The sequence below is a fragment of the Terrapene carolina genome, unplaced genomic scaffold, assembly GCF_002925995.2.
Source record: "Terrapene carolina triunguis isolate 2854851 unplaced genomic scaffold, T_m_triunguis-2.0 Scaffold130, whole genome shotgun sequence".
Lineage (NCBI taxonomy): Eukaryota > Metazoa > Chordata > Testudines > Emydidae > Terrapene > Terrapene triunguis.
In genome coordinates this window covers 17,259,549-17,275,362 of record NW_020664481.1, presented here as the reverse complement: position 1 = coordinate 17,275,362, position 15,814 = coordinate 17,259,549, and the positions used below count along the sequence as shown (strand labels likewise).

Sequence of the window (15,814 nt, the reverse complement as noted above, 5' to 3'; positions counted from 1 at the left end):
TGGAGCCTTGGAAAATGTGTCCCTAAACACTGGCAACTGAACAACTGATGACTCACAGGGGGGGGAAAGTTCCAATTGTCTGGATGTAAAGCATAGCCCTCTCTTTGTCGAATTCATTTTTTGGGGCCAGCTGAACAGCAATTAGCCTCTGTTTTTGCAGGGATAAATGACAGTGCCTGAAAAAGTGGATGTGCATCCATTTTACATAGGCAAACTAGACACTTTGTGAAGCACAATCCAACTTGTCTGCAAAGATCAGGGATCTGCAAGTGCAAAACTGGGAGTGCAAAAATGGAGGCCAGGGTGAAAACTTGAGACAGGGTGAAATTTCACTCTCTGGGCCACTGAAGTCAATGGAGTTACAGCAAGGATGAATCAGGCTCCTCTGTGTAGTTGATATGGTCCCTCAGTAATGACCTGCTGCAGGAAGTCGATAAGCTCCAGTCCACTAAGCAACCAAAGGCTTACATGAACATAAATGATTCCACAGCTCAACACTCCACGCCCTCTCCAACATCGCCTTGGGAAACCTGGCCTAACCCCAAAATGACTGAGGTGCAGAAATCGACTGCCTTTTCCACAATCAAAGCAATAAAGGAAGTGGCGGGCTGGAGCTTTTCTCTGCATTGTACAGAATCAGGCTGCCAACCAGTTCATAAGTCCCTGTGCTGCAGACTGGTGCTGGGGAAGAGGGGTCAGACCCTGTCTTTCTGTCATCAGGCTTCCAGTGGCCTATCAGAGCTGCCAGTCAGCCGCTGGCAATCACTATCTTATGGCCTGACATCTGGCTATCAGCTGTGTAAGCAGGGGGTTATACTCCTAATGAGGAGGGCTCTGCATTTCCCAGCGGAAGAGGGAAGGAGCACAGCCACAGGGCTGTTTTCTCTCACTCTGGTTTGTTGGCATCTGCAGTTCAAAGGGTTCCTGAGGCTTCACCAAGAAAGTGGCTTCTACAGCGGGGGAAGGAGGGAATGATCATCAGCAAGGCATTTTGGACAATGACATCTCCCGGGGGTTCTTTCGCCATCCAGTTCTGCCACCAGGTCTGACTCGCCCTAGCAACGTGACTCACTCACATCCACAGGAGGCAAGGCTGAGGTCCCAGTCAGGCCTTTGATCTGCAGCTAGATGAAAGTTCACGATTCTGTTCAGGTCACAACTACAGTGTTGGATGCACTCGTGAGACCAGGCCTCAATTTATGGTCCAGAACGGAATGGGAGAGCTGCAGAGGCAGCAAACGCAGCCCCTACATAAAAGCACTGCTTCTTGCTTTGTGGCTGATTAAGAACTGACATTGTTGGGCATTTCAATCCTCTGCCCCAGTCTCTGACTGGTAGGGGCTGGGAATGTTGCACTCATCCCAAGGAACACTTCAGATACTAAAAGGCAACCCTTGCAAATAAATAAGGAGTGATACTAAGGGAACTCCAGGAGGGAATCATAGTCCTAGCCTATGCTCTGAGGACAGAAGGATGGTTGCTTTAGTGTGAGCTGGAGCACAGAATGTAAATTACAGGGAAAAACTGGAAATGGATAGACAGGAACCACCCCAGCCCCAGAGAAAGAAAACAACAGTTAAAATCCAAGATGATGACTGTGCCCTGCCCCTGCTTTTTAGCTCTTTAATCCAACTGGCCTTCATGTGCCCTAAAACAGCACCACCTAACTGATTATATTAATGAAGGCATTTAACAATTCTGTCAATTCAGGGCATTTAACAGAAATACTGCTGTGTAAACATGGATTAAGTGTCCCACCACAATACAAAGAGGTTGGGAGTAAGCGGGCAGCACTAATGAACTGCACATTCTTTCCTGTCATCCAAAGCACAAAACAAAAGGCTCTGGCTTTTTCACAGCTGAAAGTCGGCTGAGGAGGAACCATCATGTCATGTAGCCAGAGAGGGGGGAAGAGAGAGAACAGTCTGTGACGATTACAGAGATTTCACTGACAAGACAGATTTTTTTGCTATCATGAAAACTGTTACTAGCAAATCAAAAGTCTCTCCAAAATAGCAGCGTGTGTGGGACCCACTGGCAGCCAAGCTCCTCCCCTTCCCTCCAGGACCTCCCGCTCACTGGCGGCACCACTGATCAATTTCTCCCCCTCCCTCCCGGTGCCTCCTGCCTACCGCAGATCAGCTGTTCCACGGCATGCAGGAGACGCTGGGAGGGAGGAGGAGGAGCGGGGATGGGGCGCGCTTGGGGGAGGGGGCGGAACTGGATGGGAAGAGGCGTGGCGGGGTGAGGGTTTGGGGGAAAGGGTGGAGTGGGGGCAGGGCCTGGGACTGAGCAGAGGTTGAGCACCCCCGGGGAAAGTTGGAAGCCGGTGCCTGTGGTTTTATCTGCTAATCCCTAGAAGGCGCAGGCAAGAACTCAGAGGTCAAATGAGGTCTCTGCAAAACTTCTGCTCTTCTCCGTTACTGGATTTAATTTTTGTGATGGGGAAGGTGGTGATGGTCCTTGATGGAGGTCAAAGCTATGGAGAGTAGCAGAACATATCTGGGCCGTCAATGCGTTTCAGCTGATTTCTCCACTGGCAACCCACGTAGACCTTCTGACACTGGACAACAGATTCCAAGAGCCACAGGAGTTATATCTCATATTTGAAAAATGGTTGTGACGGCTGCTGTGAGGCACCTGCCAGCAAAAAACCCAGCTCAGATAAAGAACCTAGCTCCGAGGATGACAAGAAAAACCCAAGATGTCAGTAGGTGCAGGGAATTTCAGAAACTACCCTTGTTTTTAGTTCTCTTGTATTTCCTTCCAATTGCCTGAAGGGAAACAACAGGCAGGCACCAGAAATTATTTATTTTTTAGCTGCTACTTTGACAGGTTTCACCTGTCACCCAGACTCATTTGGATGAGTACAGACACACTTCACTGGGGAGCACTCTGCTCCTTAAAACATCAAATATTAGGTTTTGCAACTAGTACTGAGGGCAGGTGAGACAAAGACAAGTACAGTTTAAGGAGACGACCTTGAAAAAGGAACCCAACTTTTGCAGATGTGCTTTTCTGACTACATTTAACTGTGGCTGCAAATTCTCCCATTTCAAGGTGAAATCTTCCTCCCCACACTGGCCCCTTCATGCCAGAAGGAAGCAGAAAAAGGCCTTAAAAGTCAGGGGACGATTCCTCCGTCACAGGCCCTGTGGGTTCCTCTGACGACCTCTCTGCAAGCCCTGGTACAGGAGGTGTGCTGGGGCTGGGCTACAGCCCCATAGTGCTGCACACATTCTGCACTGGGTGATAGCCCATAGGGCAGCCCCAGGAGGCTGCTGTAATATGGACAACCCCCAGACTAAGTTACACCAGGGCCCCTTCAGCCTCTGGATCAGGAGAGAACAAAAGTTGCCTTATCCCCTTCCCCCGGGCTGTGAGATCTATGTTGTGCCTAGCAGCACAACACAGAATCTCACCCTGTATGTCTAAGTACTAGAATGCTGCTGCAAATCAGACACTCACACATCTACAATGCTAGCACTGGCACAAGCAATAAACTGTCTTAAAATTGTAGGTGCAAAATCTGTGCCCACAAAAATAGAGTAGGCCTTTTAAAAACATGACTGATTTGCTATGATATATATAAAAATTACAGGATCGCATAGCCCACCCAATATGCATCACCTCTGCTCATGGAACACAGCAACCGTAACCAGTTTAGGGCAAGAGATGAAGAATAATAAACCCATTTGAAAGCATAGGAAAAATGTGATCCCTCTCGTTATCTATAGAAAGCAAAATATTCTTAATGGATAACAACAGTTTCCCGTCATGCGAAGCCAGGAATTGGATGTTCCCTGCCTTCAGCCATATAGGCAGAGGTGTTCACTCAAATCATGTGCCAGGGAAGGGAGCCAGAAGCATCTTCACTATTAGTGGTTTGTTTTATTTTTCTATCCACATGTCCTTTCCTGTCAGAGCCCAGGGTCTCTGCCCCTCACTTGCACTCACCCAGCTGCTGTGATGCTTCTGCAAAGGAGATTAGTTGCACAGGCACCAGAGTGGCGGGGAAACCATAGAACTATTCTCTGCTCCCTGCCCCCTTATAATGACACATGATCAAACCACTGGCATCCTTGTAGCGAGGGGAAGGATTGAATGGCAAAAGGGCAGATTGCTGGTTACTGCAATTCAGGGGAGGGATAAATAATGGTCTTCAGGCACACAGCAGAACTATATTCAGCTTAGACACCTTGATCTGTGGAGGTGGCGAGCACAAGGACAGTGGGGTTGAGATAAACCACAACAAGGGTCAGGAGTGCATTGGGCTGGAATGAACCAAGGAGAACAAGAGAAATGATGGGTTAATCCCCACCAAATTGGCATATCTGGTAGTGAACTGGTGACAAATAGACTGTACACAACAATTAGTTCAGGGGTGTTTTTAGCACGCAACGGTCCCATGGGCTATATGCAGCTCAGTAGAATTAGGGGTTCCAGTTCTCTTTCCTTGAGTCCTGTTCATGCAGGAAGGTGTGGTAGGGCAGGGTGAGCTGGGCACACCCCTTACATCACACTTGAGATGGCATTTTAAGGGCAGGGCCTGCTCTGTTTGGTCACTCAGATTAAGAGGTGATGGCCTGGTCTTCAGAGGTGCTGAGCACCTATAGTTCATCTTGCCTTCAACTGGAGTTCTGGGTGCTTAGTGCTCCTACAAATCAGATCCTGAGTGAGATCTTAGGGCTCCATCCATGTGCCATCTACTGTTTATAACAGCAAATAAAAAAAAGAGAGTTTTCCAAGCTGCATTCTGTGAAATAACCCCCATCCCACACACAAATATAATCACAGTTTAAGTGTCCCTTTGGCTGACTTTTTGGCTCCTTTTGGACCAATCCGCAGTCCCCAATGTCATGAGCTGAGCAGTCTGAGATCACTTCTGGGCAGATTGTAGTAAACAGGGTAGGATGTATCTGGTCAAATCTAGGCTCTGCGCTAGGCGGGGCTCTGCTATTCTATCCATCATGTCTATGCCATAAAGGAGACTTTATTAGAAAGCAATAATAATACATAGTAATTACACAGCTCCCTTCATCCAAGACATCTGCAGCACCTTTACACATCTTAATTAACAAAGTCTCACAGCACCCCGCAAGGTAGGTATTATTCACCCCATTTTGCAGATGGAGAAACACTTACCAAGATCTGGATTCCTGGTTCACAATCTCCTGTTCTAACCCTTTAGACCAGGGGCACTCAGTAGGCAGACTGCGGGCCAAATCCGGACCCAGAAGCTTTTGAACGGACCGCAAAATCTTTTTACTTATTTACCTATTATCATTATTGCTATTGCTGTGTGGAAAATGTTTCTCTGGAGTCTGCCCTTTGTCTATACCTTGACCAAGACATTTGAGTCTTGACACACAAAAAAAGGACTACCCCTCCTTTAGACTATACGCTGTTGCCTTCCAAGCTATGCTATAGAAGGAGGGTGAGAGGAAGCCACTTATTGGCACATCGAAACAAGTAAAAATTGTAGGGATCTCTCAGCTCCATGACACATAGAGAGCTCAGTATCATTAACATCAACATGATTCAGCCTCTGGAGTACCATGCTCTGAACTACAAAAGATGAGTTCCATAGGAGGCACTGGAAACATCTGAAAGGCATGAAGATACCATGGGAAAAAGCTAATCCCTTCCATTCTCTTTCTCCTCCCTTTCAGACATGCTAGTGCACACTTCAGAAGTACACCTCTTTTATCCTTGGTACATCAATTCAGCAGGAAGGAGAGGGGAGAGGGAGAGGTAAGGGGAATGTTTTATCCTATTCTTTTTTCCTAATAACCCTTTCATTGCTGCTAGGACATTATGAGCCAGATCCTCAGCAGGAGAAAACTAGTGGAGCTCCACTGACTTCAACTGAGCTACCCTGATTTATATCAGCTGAGATACTGACTGAAGAAACAGGTGTTTGCACTGGGGTTGGGTGGTTTGTCTGTTTTTAATTGCTTTTGTTTCATTCCCTACATTCAGGTTGCTTTCTGCAGTGGAAAATACAGACTGCCTCCAATGGCTCAGCTGCTGCCTACAGCACCCAGAGTGATTTGAGGATTTACCTCTAAAACACTACAGCAGCACAGCTGGAGCGCTACCTACAGCAACAGGAGGGATTCTCCCATTGCTGTAGTTAATCCACCTCCCCGAGAGATGGTAACTAGCATTGTCTACACCGGGGGCTAGATCTACACAGCTATGCCTGCCAAAGGTGTGGATTTCTCACGCCCCAAGTTTTCAGTATAGACCAGCCCTGAATCTCTCCCTCATTCTCTATCTGTTGGTTTAACTGCATCAGTCGGGGGGGTGAAAAATCCACACCCCAAGTGGCATAACTGAGCTGACCTAAGTTCTTGTGTAGACAATGCTAAATCGATGGAAGAATTCTTCCATCAACCTAGCTACCGCCTTTCAGGAAAGTGGATTATACTGTCTACAGTATCTAGACTGAACCACTACAGTGGCACCACTGTAGCATTTTAAGCCCTAGTCCTTAACAGTCAATTTTGCTGGGAACTTACCCAGACTGGAAGGGAGGACTCTTCTGAGAAGGGAAATCTCTTTAACTAACAGAATGAAGCATTGCCAACCCCAAACGTTCAAGCACCATGAGTCAGGCCCCTAAAAAAAATCATGGGATTTAAAAAAGAATAATACACTTGGGAGTTTTTTCTTTTGCCTTCTGGAAGAGGGCTATCGCTTCACGTTTTCAAGCTTTTCTCCGGAACCTGGAGGGCTAGAAACTTTTTTTTTTTAAATGAAAGCAGAGATTCCCATGTATTTATACAACTCCATGAGCTGGAGCTTTAAAAACAATGCTGAATATGAGACTCCCTCTCAAAAAAAAAATCTTAAGAGTTAGCAACATTGAGAATGGTAATGATTTTCAAAAGGAAAATAAATAAATCTGAGTGCCTCTCACATACACTGTAGCAATACATAAGCACATGGCGCTGATCCCCAGAAACCAGAGGACAGCCATGCTAATTTAGATCTTTTCCCAGTGAGTTCCTTTCCCCGCTCCCTCTCGCTCCCCGGCTAGTCTACACTTACCGGTTAGTTCGACGGCTGCGGATCGAAGTTCCGAGTTCGATTTATCGCGTCTGGTCTGGACGCGATAAATCGAACCAGGAAGTGATCCCCGTCGACTGCGGTACTCCAGCTCAGCGAGAGGAGTACCGCGAAGTCGACGGGGAGCCTGCCTGCCGCGTGTGGACCGCGTCTGAACCGCGGTAAGGTCGAAGTAAGGTATGTCGAATTCAGCTACGTTATTCACGTAGCTGAATTTGCGTACCTTACTTCGATTTGGGGGGTAAGTGTAGACCAGCCCTTAGAGCAAAGAAACAACAGTTACCTAAACCACAGGGTACGCCTTCCTGCAGGCAGAGCTTATCTGCATCTATTGAACCTGAAACAGGCGTAGAACAGGGCAGGGCAGGAAACCATACCACACCTCTGAGACAAATGTGTTTTCTTGACTCTGAACCCCAAAGCACTGATCCTGAATGCAAACCAGCTGGTGAAAATATGAAAAACACCTCTGCCTGTTACCTCTTGAGATGGGTGGAGTGCAGAATTCAGAGATACCAGATTGATTACAACGCAAAGCAAATAACAGAAAATCCTACAGGGTACAGAACAAAAATATTTTGAGTCTGTAGAATGTGGGCTAATTTATGTGATGGCACGTGTGCTAACATATCACATTTACACAAATGATAAGATGGAGAAAGACGTCTATATTCTATCAAAAAAGATTGTATAATACTTTGATCTAAAAATAGGTCAGGTGCAAATACTTACCCTACATGAAACCTGCCTTAGATAGGGACAGTCTAACTTAAAAATTATTCTCATGCCACCACAATACACACAACAGTTGCTCATAGTGACCAGAAAGTATATTCTGTCAAATGTTACAAGTTAGTGATTTGACTTTACAAAGATGAAATGTGGAACCAGATTTTCATACAAGCTGGGCACAACTTAGCCATATATCCTTGCAATTTCCTGATTTCAGGCACAATTGTGCTAGCTACAAGCATAAGTGAGGGCTCAATGTTTAGTGACGTTCAAGGTGTGTACAGAAATGTGTATAGTACAATAGGCTACCTACATAACATTTGCAGTGGGAGATGGGGTTCATGCAGTTATGACAGTTCCACATGCAGATCAGATGTTTACACTGGCAAATTGGCCGAATGAACACATAAATAATGATTTCTAGCTAACTATTTGTGGGCACCAATATTTGGTTTGCTCTTGGAGTCATAGTAAATGAGCATGCATGGAATTGCAAATGCATTTCTAAGCCGGCTTTCAGGTCTCCCTTACCAAATATCTGGCCCTTCATAATTGCAATGCTGCAGCTTTGATTAGGGATTTTTGGAAGTGAATATACAGAACTCTAACAAACACAGCTTTCTTGTTTTCTTTGAATTTGGTAGTGAATTTTAGTGCTGCTGTAAGATGGACAATGCTGGCGAATGAAGACTTCTCTTTATCCACAGACTAGGTACAGCATGAACAATCAGTTGCACACATACAAAATGGGAAATGACTGCCTATGAAGGAGTACAGCAGAAAGGGATCTGGGGGTCACAGTGGATCACAAGCTGCATATCAGTCAACAGTGTAACACTGTTGCAAAAAAAGCGAACATCATTCTGGGATGTATTAGCAGGAGTGTTGTAAGCAAGACATGAGAAGTAATTCTTTTGCTCTATTTCGCGCTGATTAGGTCTCAACTGGAATATTGTGTCCAGTTCTGGGTGCCACATTACAGGAAAGATGTGGACAAATTGGAGAACGTCCAGAGAAGAGCAACAAAAATGATTAAAGGGCTAGAAAACATGACCTATGAAGGAAGATTGAAAAAAATGGGTTTGTTTAGTCTGGAAAAGAAAAGACTGATCACAGTTTTCAAGTACATAAAAGGTTGTTGTTACAAGGAGGAGGGAGAAAAATTGTTCTTCTTAACCTGAGGATAGGACAAGAAGCAAGGGACTTAAATTGCAGCAAGGGAGGTTTAGGTTGGACATTAGGAAAAACTTCCTGTCAGGATGGTTAAGCACTGGAATAACTTGCCTAGGGAGGTTGTGGAATCTCCATCATTGGAGATTTTTAAGAGCAGGTTAGACAAACACTTGTCAGGGATGGTCTAGATAATACTTAATCCTGCCCATGAGTGCAGAGGACTGGACTAGATGATCTCTCGAGGTCCCTTCCAGTCCTATGATTCTATGAGCAACAGCAGTGCCCAGCCAACATGCCTCAGCCTCAAAGACAATAGCCCAGTCTCAATGATCTATTCCATTCTTGGCCTCTCTGGTGGGAATGCCAGCAAGGCTGCCATAGTACCAACTGAGATGGTGGGTTTGGAGTGTACCCAGCTGGGCACTGGATTGAGATTATCATTGGATTTTCACATAAGCCTTTGATCACAGCTTTTTAATTTGTCACACAGAGCACAGGACCTAGAGAAGCCTTTCCAAATCACAGTGAAGAAAGTTAAATCAGGCAGCAGTGAGGGAACGAATTAATTGAATCTTTTTAGGTTCTGGAGACTCTGAAAATTCTTATGGTTTACGATCTCAGCAGACACCAAGGATAAAACTCTCTCTCTGAAGCCCATCTTATGCCACCGGTAACTTTCAGTAAAGTTCCATTAGCCTTTGACATGTTTTCCATTTTATCTCCTATTTGATCAATATTCCTTTAACTACATTGGCATCCTCAGATTTTCACTTTCTCCCTCTCAAATGCCTCACTGATGGTTTAAAGAGTTGTTGATGGAAACTTTTGGTCCCATCTACACCACAAATGGCTTTTATAAACTTATACTTGTGTGAGTAAAGTTAAGTTACTCATGTGTGTAGATATTTGCAGAGTAGGGTCCTGATCGTCTAATGCTTTACGCTATGGCTATGTCTACACTATGAACTAATGTGATTCCCAGCTCATGTAGACATAATCATGCTAGCTCTACTCTGAGCTAGCACACTAAAAATAGCACTGTAGCCGCACTGGCATGGGCAGAAGCAGCATGGGACTAGCCCTACTGAGTACAAACCTGCCTGAACTCCTTGGGTATGCATGCAGCGTGGCTAGCCTTTGCTGCTGCTACCACTGCCCAGGCTATCCAGCTACACTACTACTTTCAGTATGCAGTAGCCCTGGTGAGCGCTAGCACAAATATGTCTAGGTGAACTGGGAATCACACCTCTAGCTTGTAGTGCAGATGTAGCCTTACATAGCAGGATTCTTGTACATTGCAGTACCGTGCCTGCTTAGGAGTATGGAGCAGATAGGCAGATAAGAAAGGTGGTACAACGATACACATCCACATTCATGATCAAATCCGTAGCCATAGTTCAATGGTGGGGGATTGCCCAGAAGAAAACTTTGACTTTTTATTCAGGGTGGTAGCCCTTAGTTTAAGGAAATTATAGGCTTTGCAGGCTCAGAAGGATAGTTAAAAGGACATTAAAGGGGTGCTATTGATTGATAGGATAGGTTGAAATTCTAGATTTTGTTAAAATAAAATTCCTGCAATTAAAGTGAATAGGAGCATTTTTGTGAGAACTTGAAAAAAATGTGATGATAAGTTGTTGGTTTTATATAAATCTCCCCATCCAGGATTCTGAAACATAACATAATGCAACCTTCTACTGGAGTTCCAGAAACAAGACAAGACAGGGACAAAACTGGCTGGAGACTCTTTTCATTGTCCAAAACTCAATGAAATGCAAAAAGTTAACCAATGGCTAATTGGTGAAAAATTCATTAAATATTTTATATCTTGCCAGATTGAATAATCTTAGATTCTAAAGTATTATCAATAACACAGAACATTGGCATTTCACGTATATGATTATTTTGGGTCAGTTACTTTAAAAATGAAATATATTTTATTTAGATACATAAATAGTTGAGGCTTGACACCTTAGATCAAATGCCCCTTTCAAGTACATCTTCTTATTCCCCAGGAGGAAAAAATCCAACAGTTTTCCATGGTGACTGTCACCGTTTTTGTTGGGAACCTAAAAGACGCTCCATTCTATAACTTCCTTGATGTCCACTTGACTGAGCCATGGAAGCAAAATAAAGGCCATAGAATCTTTTATACAAAGCAAATAAAGGCTCGGCCTCTGTGTGTATAGGGACCCCCACCTAGCTTAGGGGGAAAAGGTCTCTAAGCACCAAAAAAACAAAAATCCTTTCCCTTACTGCTACATGACCATATACAAGTCTTTCTAAAAGAGATAAAAATGCTCTTAGTTACTTTGATTTATTGGCAAATCCATAACATCAAATACCCATGAGATTCCTTTACATTACCAGGGAAGACAAGGAGGTTGCTGGTAGATGGCTGTGTCAACACTGTGAATAAACCCATAGAATTGTGTTGTTTGCTTTTTAAAACATTGTTTATTGAGAATACTCAATGAGAACTAGGGCTTGAATGGTGAATGTTTAACAGGGGGCACAGACTCCCTCTGCCTAACTTCCTTCTAGGCCCATCTGTGTTGTCCTTATTTAGGAAAAACTCCCACTGATAATTTTGCCTGAATAAAGATGGCAGGATTTAGCCCTCTTGTATTTATCAAATTCATATTTAATGTTAGTAACCAAGAGAACTGTGCTCCCCCGGCCCTTGTGTCTCTCCTGTTAAGCACTGACGTGAACAAGTTGGCCTCAGACAAGGAAAATGAGTTTCTGTGGGTTTGCACAGTGAGAATACTGCACAGACTTTTGCTCCAATTGGGCCAATAACTTCTAATGCATATAGAAATCCACTTGATGACAATAAAATTCACAGCATCCAGTGAAGCCTCACATGTTCCTCAACAATACTTGAATGTTAACTGGGTACGTCCCTCAGAATGGCAGCAGTTTATGCTCACTTTACACAGGGGTAAATGACTGGTCACACACAGTGCCAGGCAGTGGAGGATCAGACCGACAGGTGGGAAGTAGCAGTTCTTAAGCAATACTATCAAAGGACCAAGAGAAGGAAAAAGGAATAAAGTGGACCAAGGGATTTGTACTTGGGAGCACAGGGTCATCTCTTGTTTTTAATAGAGCCATAGGGCAAAATCCTTGCCCTACAACCCCATGCAATCCCATTGACTCCACAGAGCGTATTATCCTAGATGTGGGAACCAGTGCAGATTGTTCCCTGCACTAAAGTCACAGTCACAGAGTTTAAGCCCAGAAAGGAACATCAGATCATCTAGTCTGGACCTCTTGCATATCACAGGCCACTAAACACTGCCCACTCACCTCCACTCCAAGCCCCACAACCAGAATTAGACCAAAATATTACAGCTCTCATTTTTTAGTGCTTGGGGAGTCAAGTATTGAAAGTACCAAGTCACCAAGTCATGGAACTTCCACAACTTCCCTGGAGAGGATATTCCACAGCCTAATAGGATATTCATTCCTATCGTCATCTTAATGTTTCACCTCATTACTCCTAGTTTTACCCTCATGCTCCACACTACATAATTCTTCTCCCTTATAGGTGCTCATGCCATTCAAATATTTGTAGGGGGCTGCGTAGGGGGTAACCAGGGCAGAATCTGACCCATACAAACTAGGCCCGACTCAGGAAATCATCCATATTAGGGACAGAACTTAAGCACTTAAACACATGCTTAAAGTTAAGCACATGCTTAAGTGCTTTCCTGAATCAGGACCTACAAGTGGAAAAGACCTGTTAGGTTATCTAATCCATCCTCCAGGCCTGGATTCAAATATCATTACTTCAACTCAAACTTTTCAGTGGGGTAAGGTTATATTGTAACAACCAAACCTCCCAAGCTAATACCCAAGCCAATCAACACCCAGCAGCAGCCAGTGCAGCACAGAACGATGGTGAAAGACAAAGACTGCCTGCTGCTCTGTTCTGAAATGTGGAAATGGAATAAAGTGCCTCTGTCAATGTTTTCCCCCTTCCATTACATAAGGCATAGTAATCGCTACTGCTGTCTTGAAAACTAATGACAATAAATAAATTTGCTACTTTTTTAAATAAATGAAAATCCCACTAATGAGACTGAATAGGCATTGAACTGTACATGTTGAAGCTAAAATACACTCAGCTGGATCTTGCCAGTGACTGACATTCCAGCCTGCAGATGACAAAATTGCAAATTCAGTACTTAGGACAGAGGAGTTTTTCCTCTGAGTTTTTTGTTTTGTTATGTCTGGGGCTGGGGGCAGTTTTGCAACTTGTAGCATTTTAGAGAAGCCTGTCAAACTGAAATAGAATTGTGTTTTTAAATTAATCAAACTGATTGTATTTGGGAGCTTTCAAAATGTACAGACTCTTCCTGTGTTCAACCATTTGTGAGAGAAAAGGAGGATTTAAGTAGGTACCAGCTCATAAAGCAACCACAGTCTTTTCATTTATCTTTTATGTTAGGCAATTTGCCACTTAGGAGATGCTGAAAAACCCTGCAGCCAAACTGAAAAAAAAAAAAAAAAACAGACAAACCTGCCAGAAAGAACAACTGAGAAAGGGTTCAAGGTATAAGCCAGTTAGATGAGTCCAGAATTTAGGACCTGGCTAGCAATCCACCAGAAAGAAAATTTCAGCCCTCTCCAATCTGTTAGAGGTCTCTTCAGGGATTCCTCCTCCAGCTTTGCATCTTGAGCTACTGCAATCAGTGTATTTAGTCTCTCTCTCTCTCTCTCTTTTAATTACATCCGTTATCTAGTGACTTTTAGTGCAGGCTCCTCTGGTTATTTACATGAACGATTAAGCCCTTTAACAAAGTTACACAGGAGTGTGGTGGCATGCTGATGAATTCCAAGTCCAGATTTCTACACTCAGAAAGAAGGAAATGGAGCTTTTACTTCTGAACTTGTCCGAGGATAATTTCAGGGGAAGGGTGTAATTGTCCCCGCATGGACAGACACACCCTGACCCAATCCCATACTTATGTTTAGCGTTAAAGTAAAAAACAGGCAACGAGGGGGAGAGTTTCCATCTGGGTGTAATAGACAGTCACTTCTCAACAACAGCGAAACTAAAGCAAAAGCGAACCTCCCCAGAAAGGGACGCGACTCATTTTTTTACAGGTCCCCGTCATTATCATACAAGACACCAGACATGAATCCACCTCCCGCTCTACTCCGGGCAGGAAAGCAGAGTTCACTGTGACTGTGACTGGGGGCTACAGAAGGAGGCATTTAGATCACTTTGCATTAAAGGGTTTTCTTAGTTTAAACCAAATTCTGCTGCTACTAGCAATGCTCTTTCCAAAGCGCTCGCATGCCTTCCCCCCACCACACACGCCCACCCGCCCCCGCCATACACACACCTCGCCGCCCCCCACCAAACACATACACCACACACACACAGTCGTCCCCCCCAAACCGCCGCCCCCACCACACACACACGCCCCCACCACACACACCTCGCCGCCCCAACAAGCACATAGACCACACACACACTCGTGTCCCCCCCAAACTCCCGCCCCAACACACACACACACACTTAACTGCACAACCCGCTCAAGTATTGTGAACACGCCTCTGCGTAACTATCACGATAGGCATCCTGTAAAAACCACACCGGCAAAGCTGCAGCGTCCACTGGGGGCACTTGCGCCAAGTGCCCCCCTGTCCCTGGGACCCACTCGCTGCCCCCCGGGGGAGAGCGCATACCTCGTGGGCACCGCACAGCAGGGCTGCATAGGAGGCGCCCACCCACGTGCCCCATGGCAGACCCCAGCTTGAAACTACTGTGTCCTCCCAGCTGCCCCGCGCCGGTGCCTTGGGGACCCCCAGGCTGGACGCGCCGTGCGCTCCAGCTGCCCCGCGCCGGTGCCCATTGGAGACCGCCCGCGCCCTGCACCCCAGCACTCACCGACTGCAGGAAGCGCAGGGTGCCCACATAGTCCCGCTCAGTGCTCAGGATCTCTATGAGGACGCAGAGGCGGAGGCGCAGCTGGCGGTCCGAGTCCTTAGGGCAGCCGGAGGGGTCCGGGGCCGTGGGGCCCCCCGCTGGCTGCGCTTCCATGGTGCTGTCGCCTCCCTAGCCGGCTGCGAGCGCTGGTGCCGCCTGCTCTTCCTGCTCCGTGGCCGACTCAGGCTCCCTCCATCCCCGGGCGGTGCCTGGCGCTGCTGGGCACGGAGCCTCCAGTGTAGCCGCCCCGGGAAGGGCTACAAAGTCCGGCTGCCCGGGGGAGCTCGGCTCCGGGACATGGCGGGGACAGCGGCAGCAGCGCGCGCCGCGGCAGCACTGAATGGAGCGGGGAAAGGGAAGCCCCAGCGCCGAGGGAGGGAGGGAGGGAGGGAGGGAAGGAGGCGGGCGGGGGAGAGGGAGGGGGCCTGAGCCCAGCTCCCGAGGCGAGGGCTGCAAGCAGGGGGGGGGGAGAGAGGGGGCAAGGCGCAGCCAGTGGTACAAGTGCAGGGAGAGGGAGAGAGACTGAAATACACACAACTAGAGCCACAGACAGTCAGTGTCCCCATAGATACACATGGAGCGAAACACACACACAGAGATGTACAGCGAGATAAACACGCAAACAGAGAAATACACACAAATACACGGACACACACACGCAGCTACAGAGAGAAATACACATAGGTAAAGGAATGTGTGCGCACTCAGAGAAATATACACACACGCTACACACACACAAAGAAATCTGTACAGAAACACACACGGAGATAAAAACACACAAAGAAATATACACACCGAGAGGTACACAAATATGAAGAGAGGGATAAATATATGCACACACACAGATTACAACAAAAATACACACAGACAAGCAAATACACACATACACAAACA

General features: G+C 45.9%; 1 protein-coding gene across 3 annotated transcripts in view; it reads right to left on the bottom strand.

The window, feature by feature from the left end:
* Positions 1-15,067, bottom strand: part of PREX1 (phosphatidylinositol-3,4,5-trisphosphate dependent Rac exchange factor 1) — a 222,263-nt gene extending 207,196 nt beyond the window's left edge. For all 3 annotated transcript variants that reach the window (XM_024207459.2, XM_024207465.2, XM_024207472.2), the window contains exon 1: positions 14,882-15,067. In XM_024207459.2, coding sequence (XP_024063227.1) covers positions 14,882-15,034 — 153 coding nt within the window. In that variant the 5' untranslated portion in view covers positions 15,035-15,067. The remainder of the gene's footprint in view (positions 1-14,881) is intronic.
* Between the last annotated feature and the right edge of the window lie 747 nt (positions 15,068-15,814).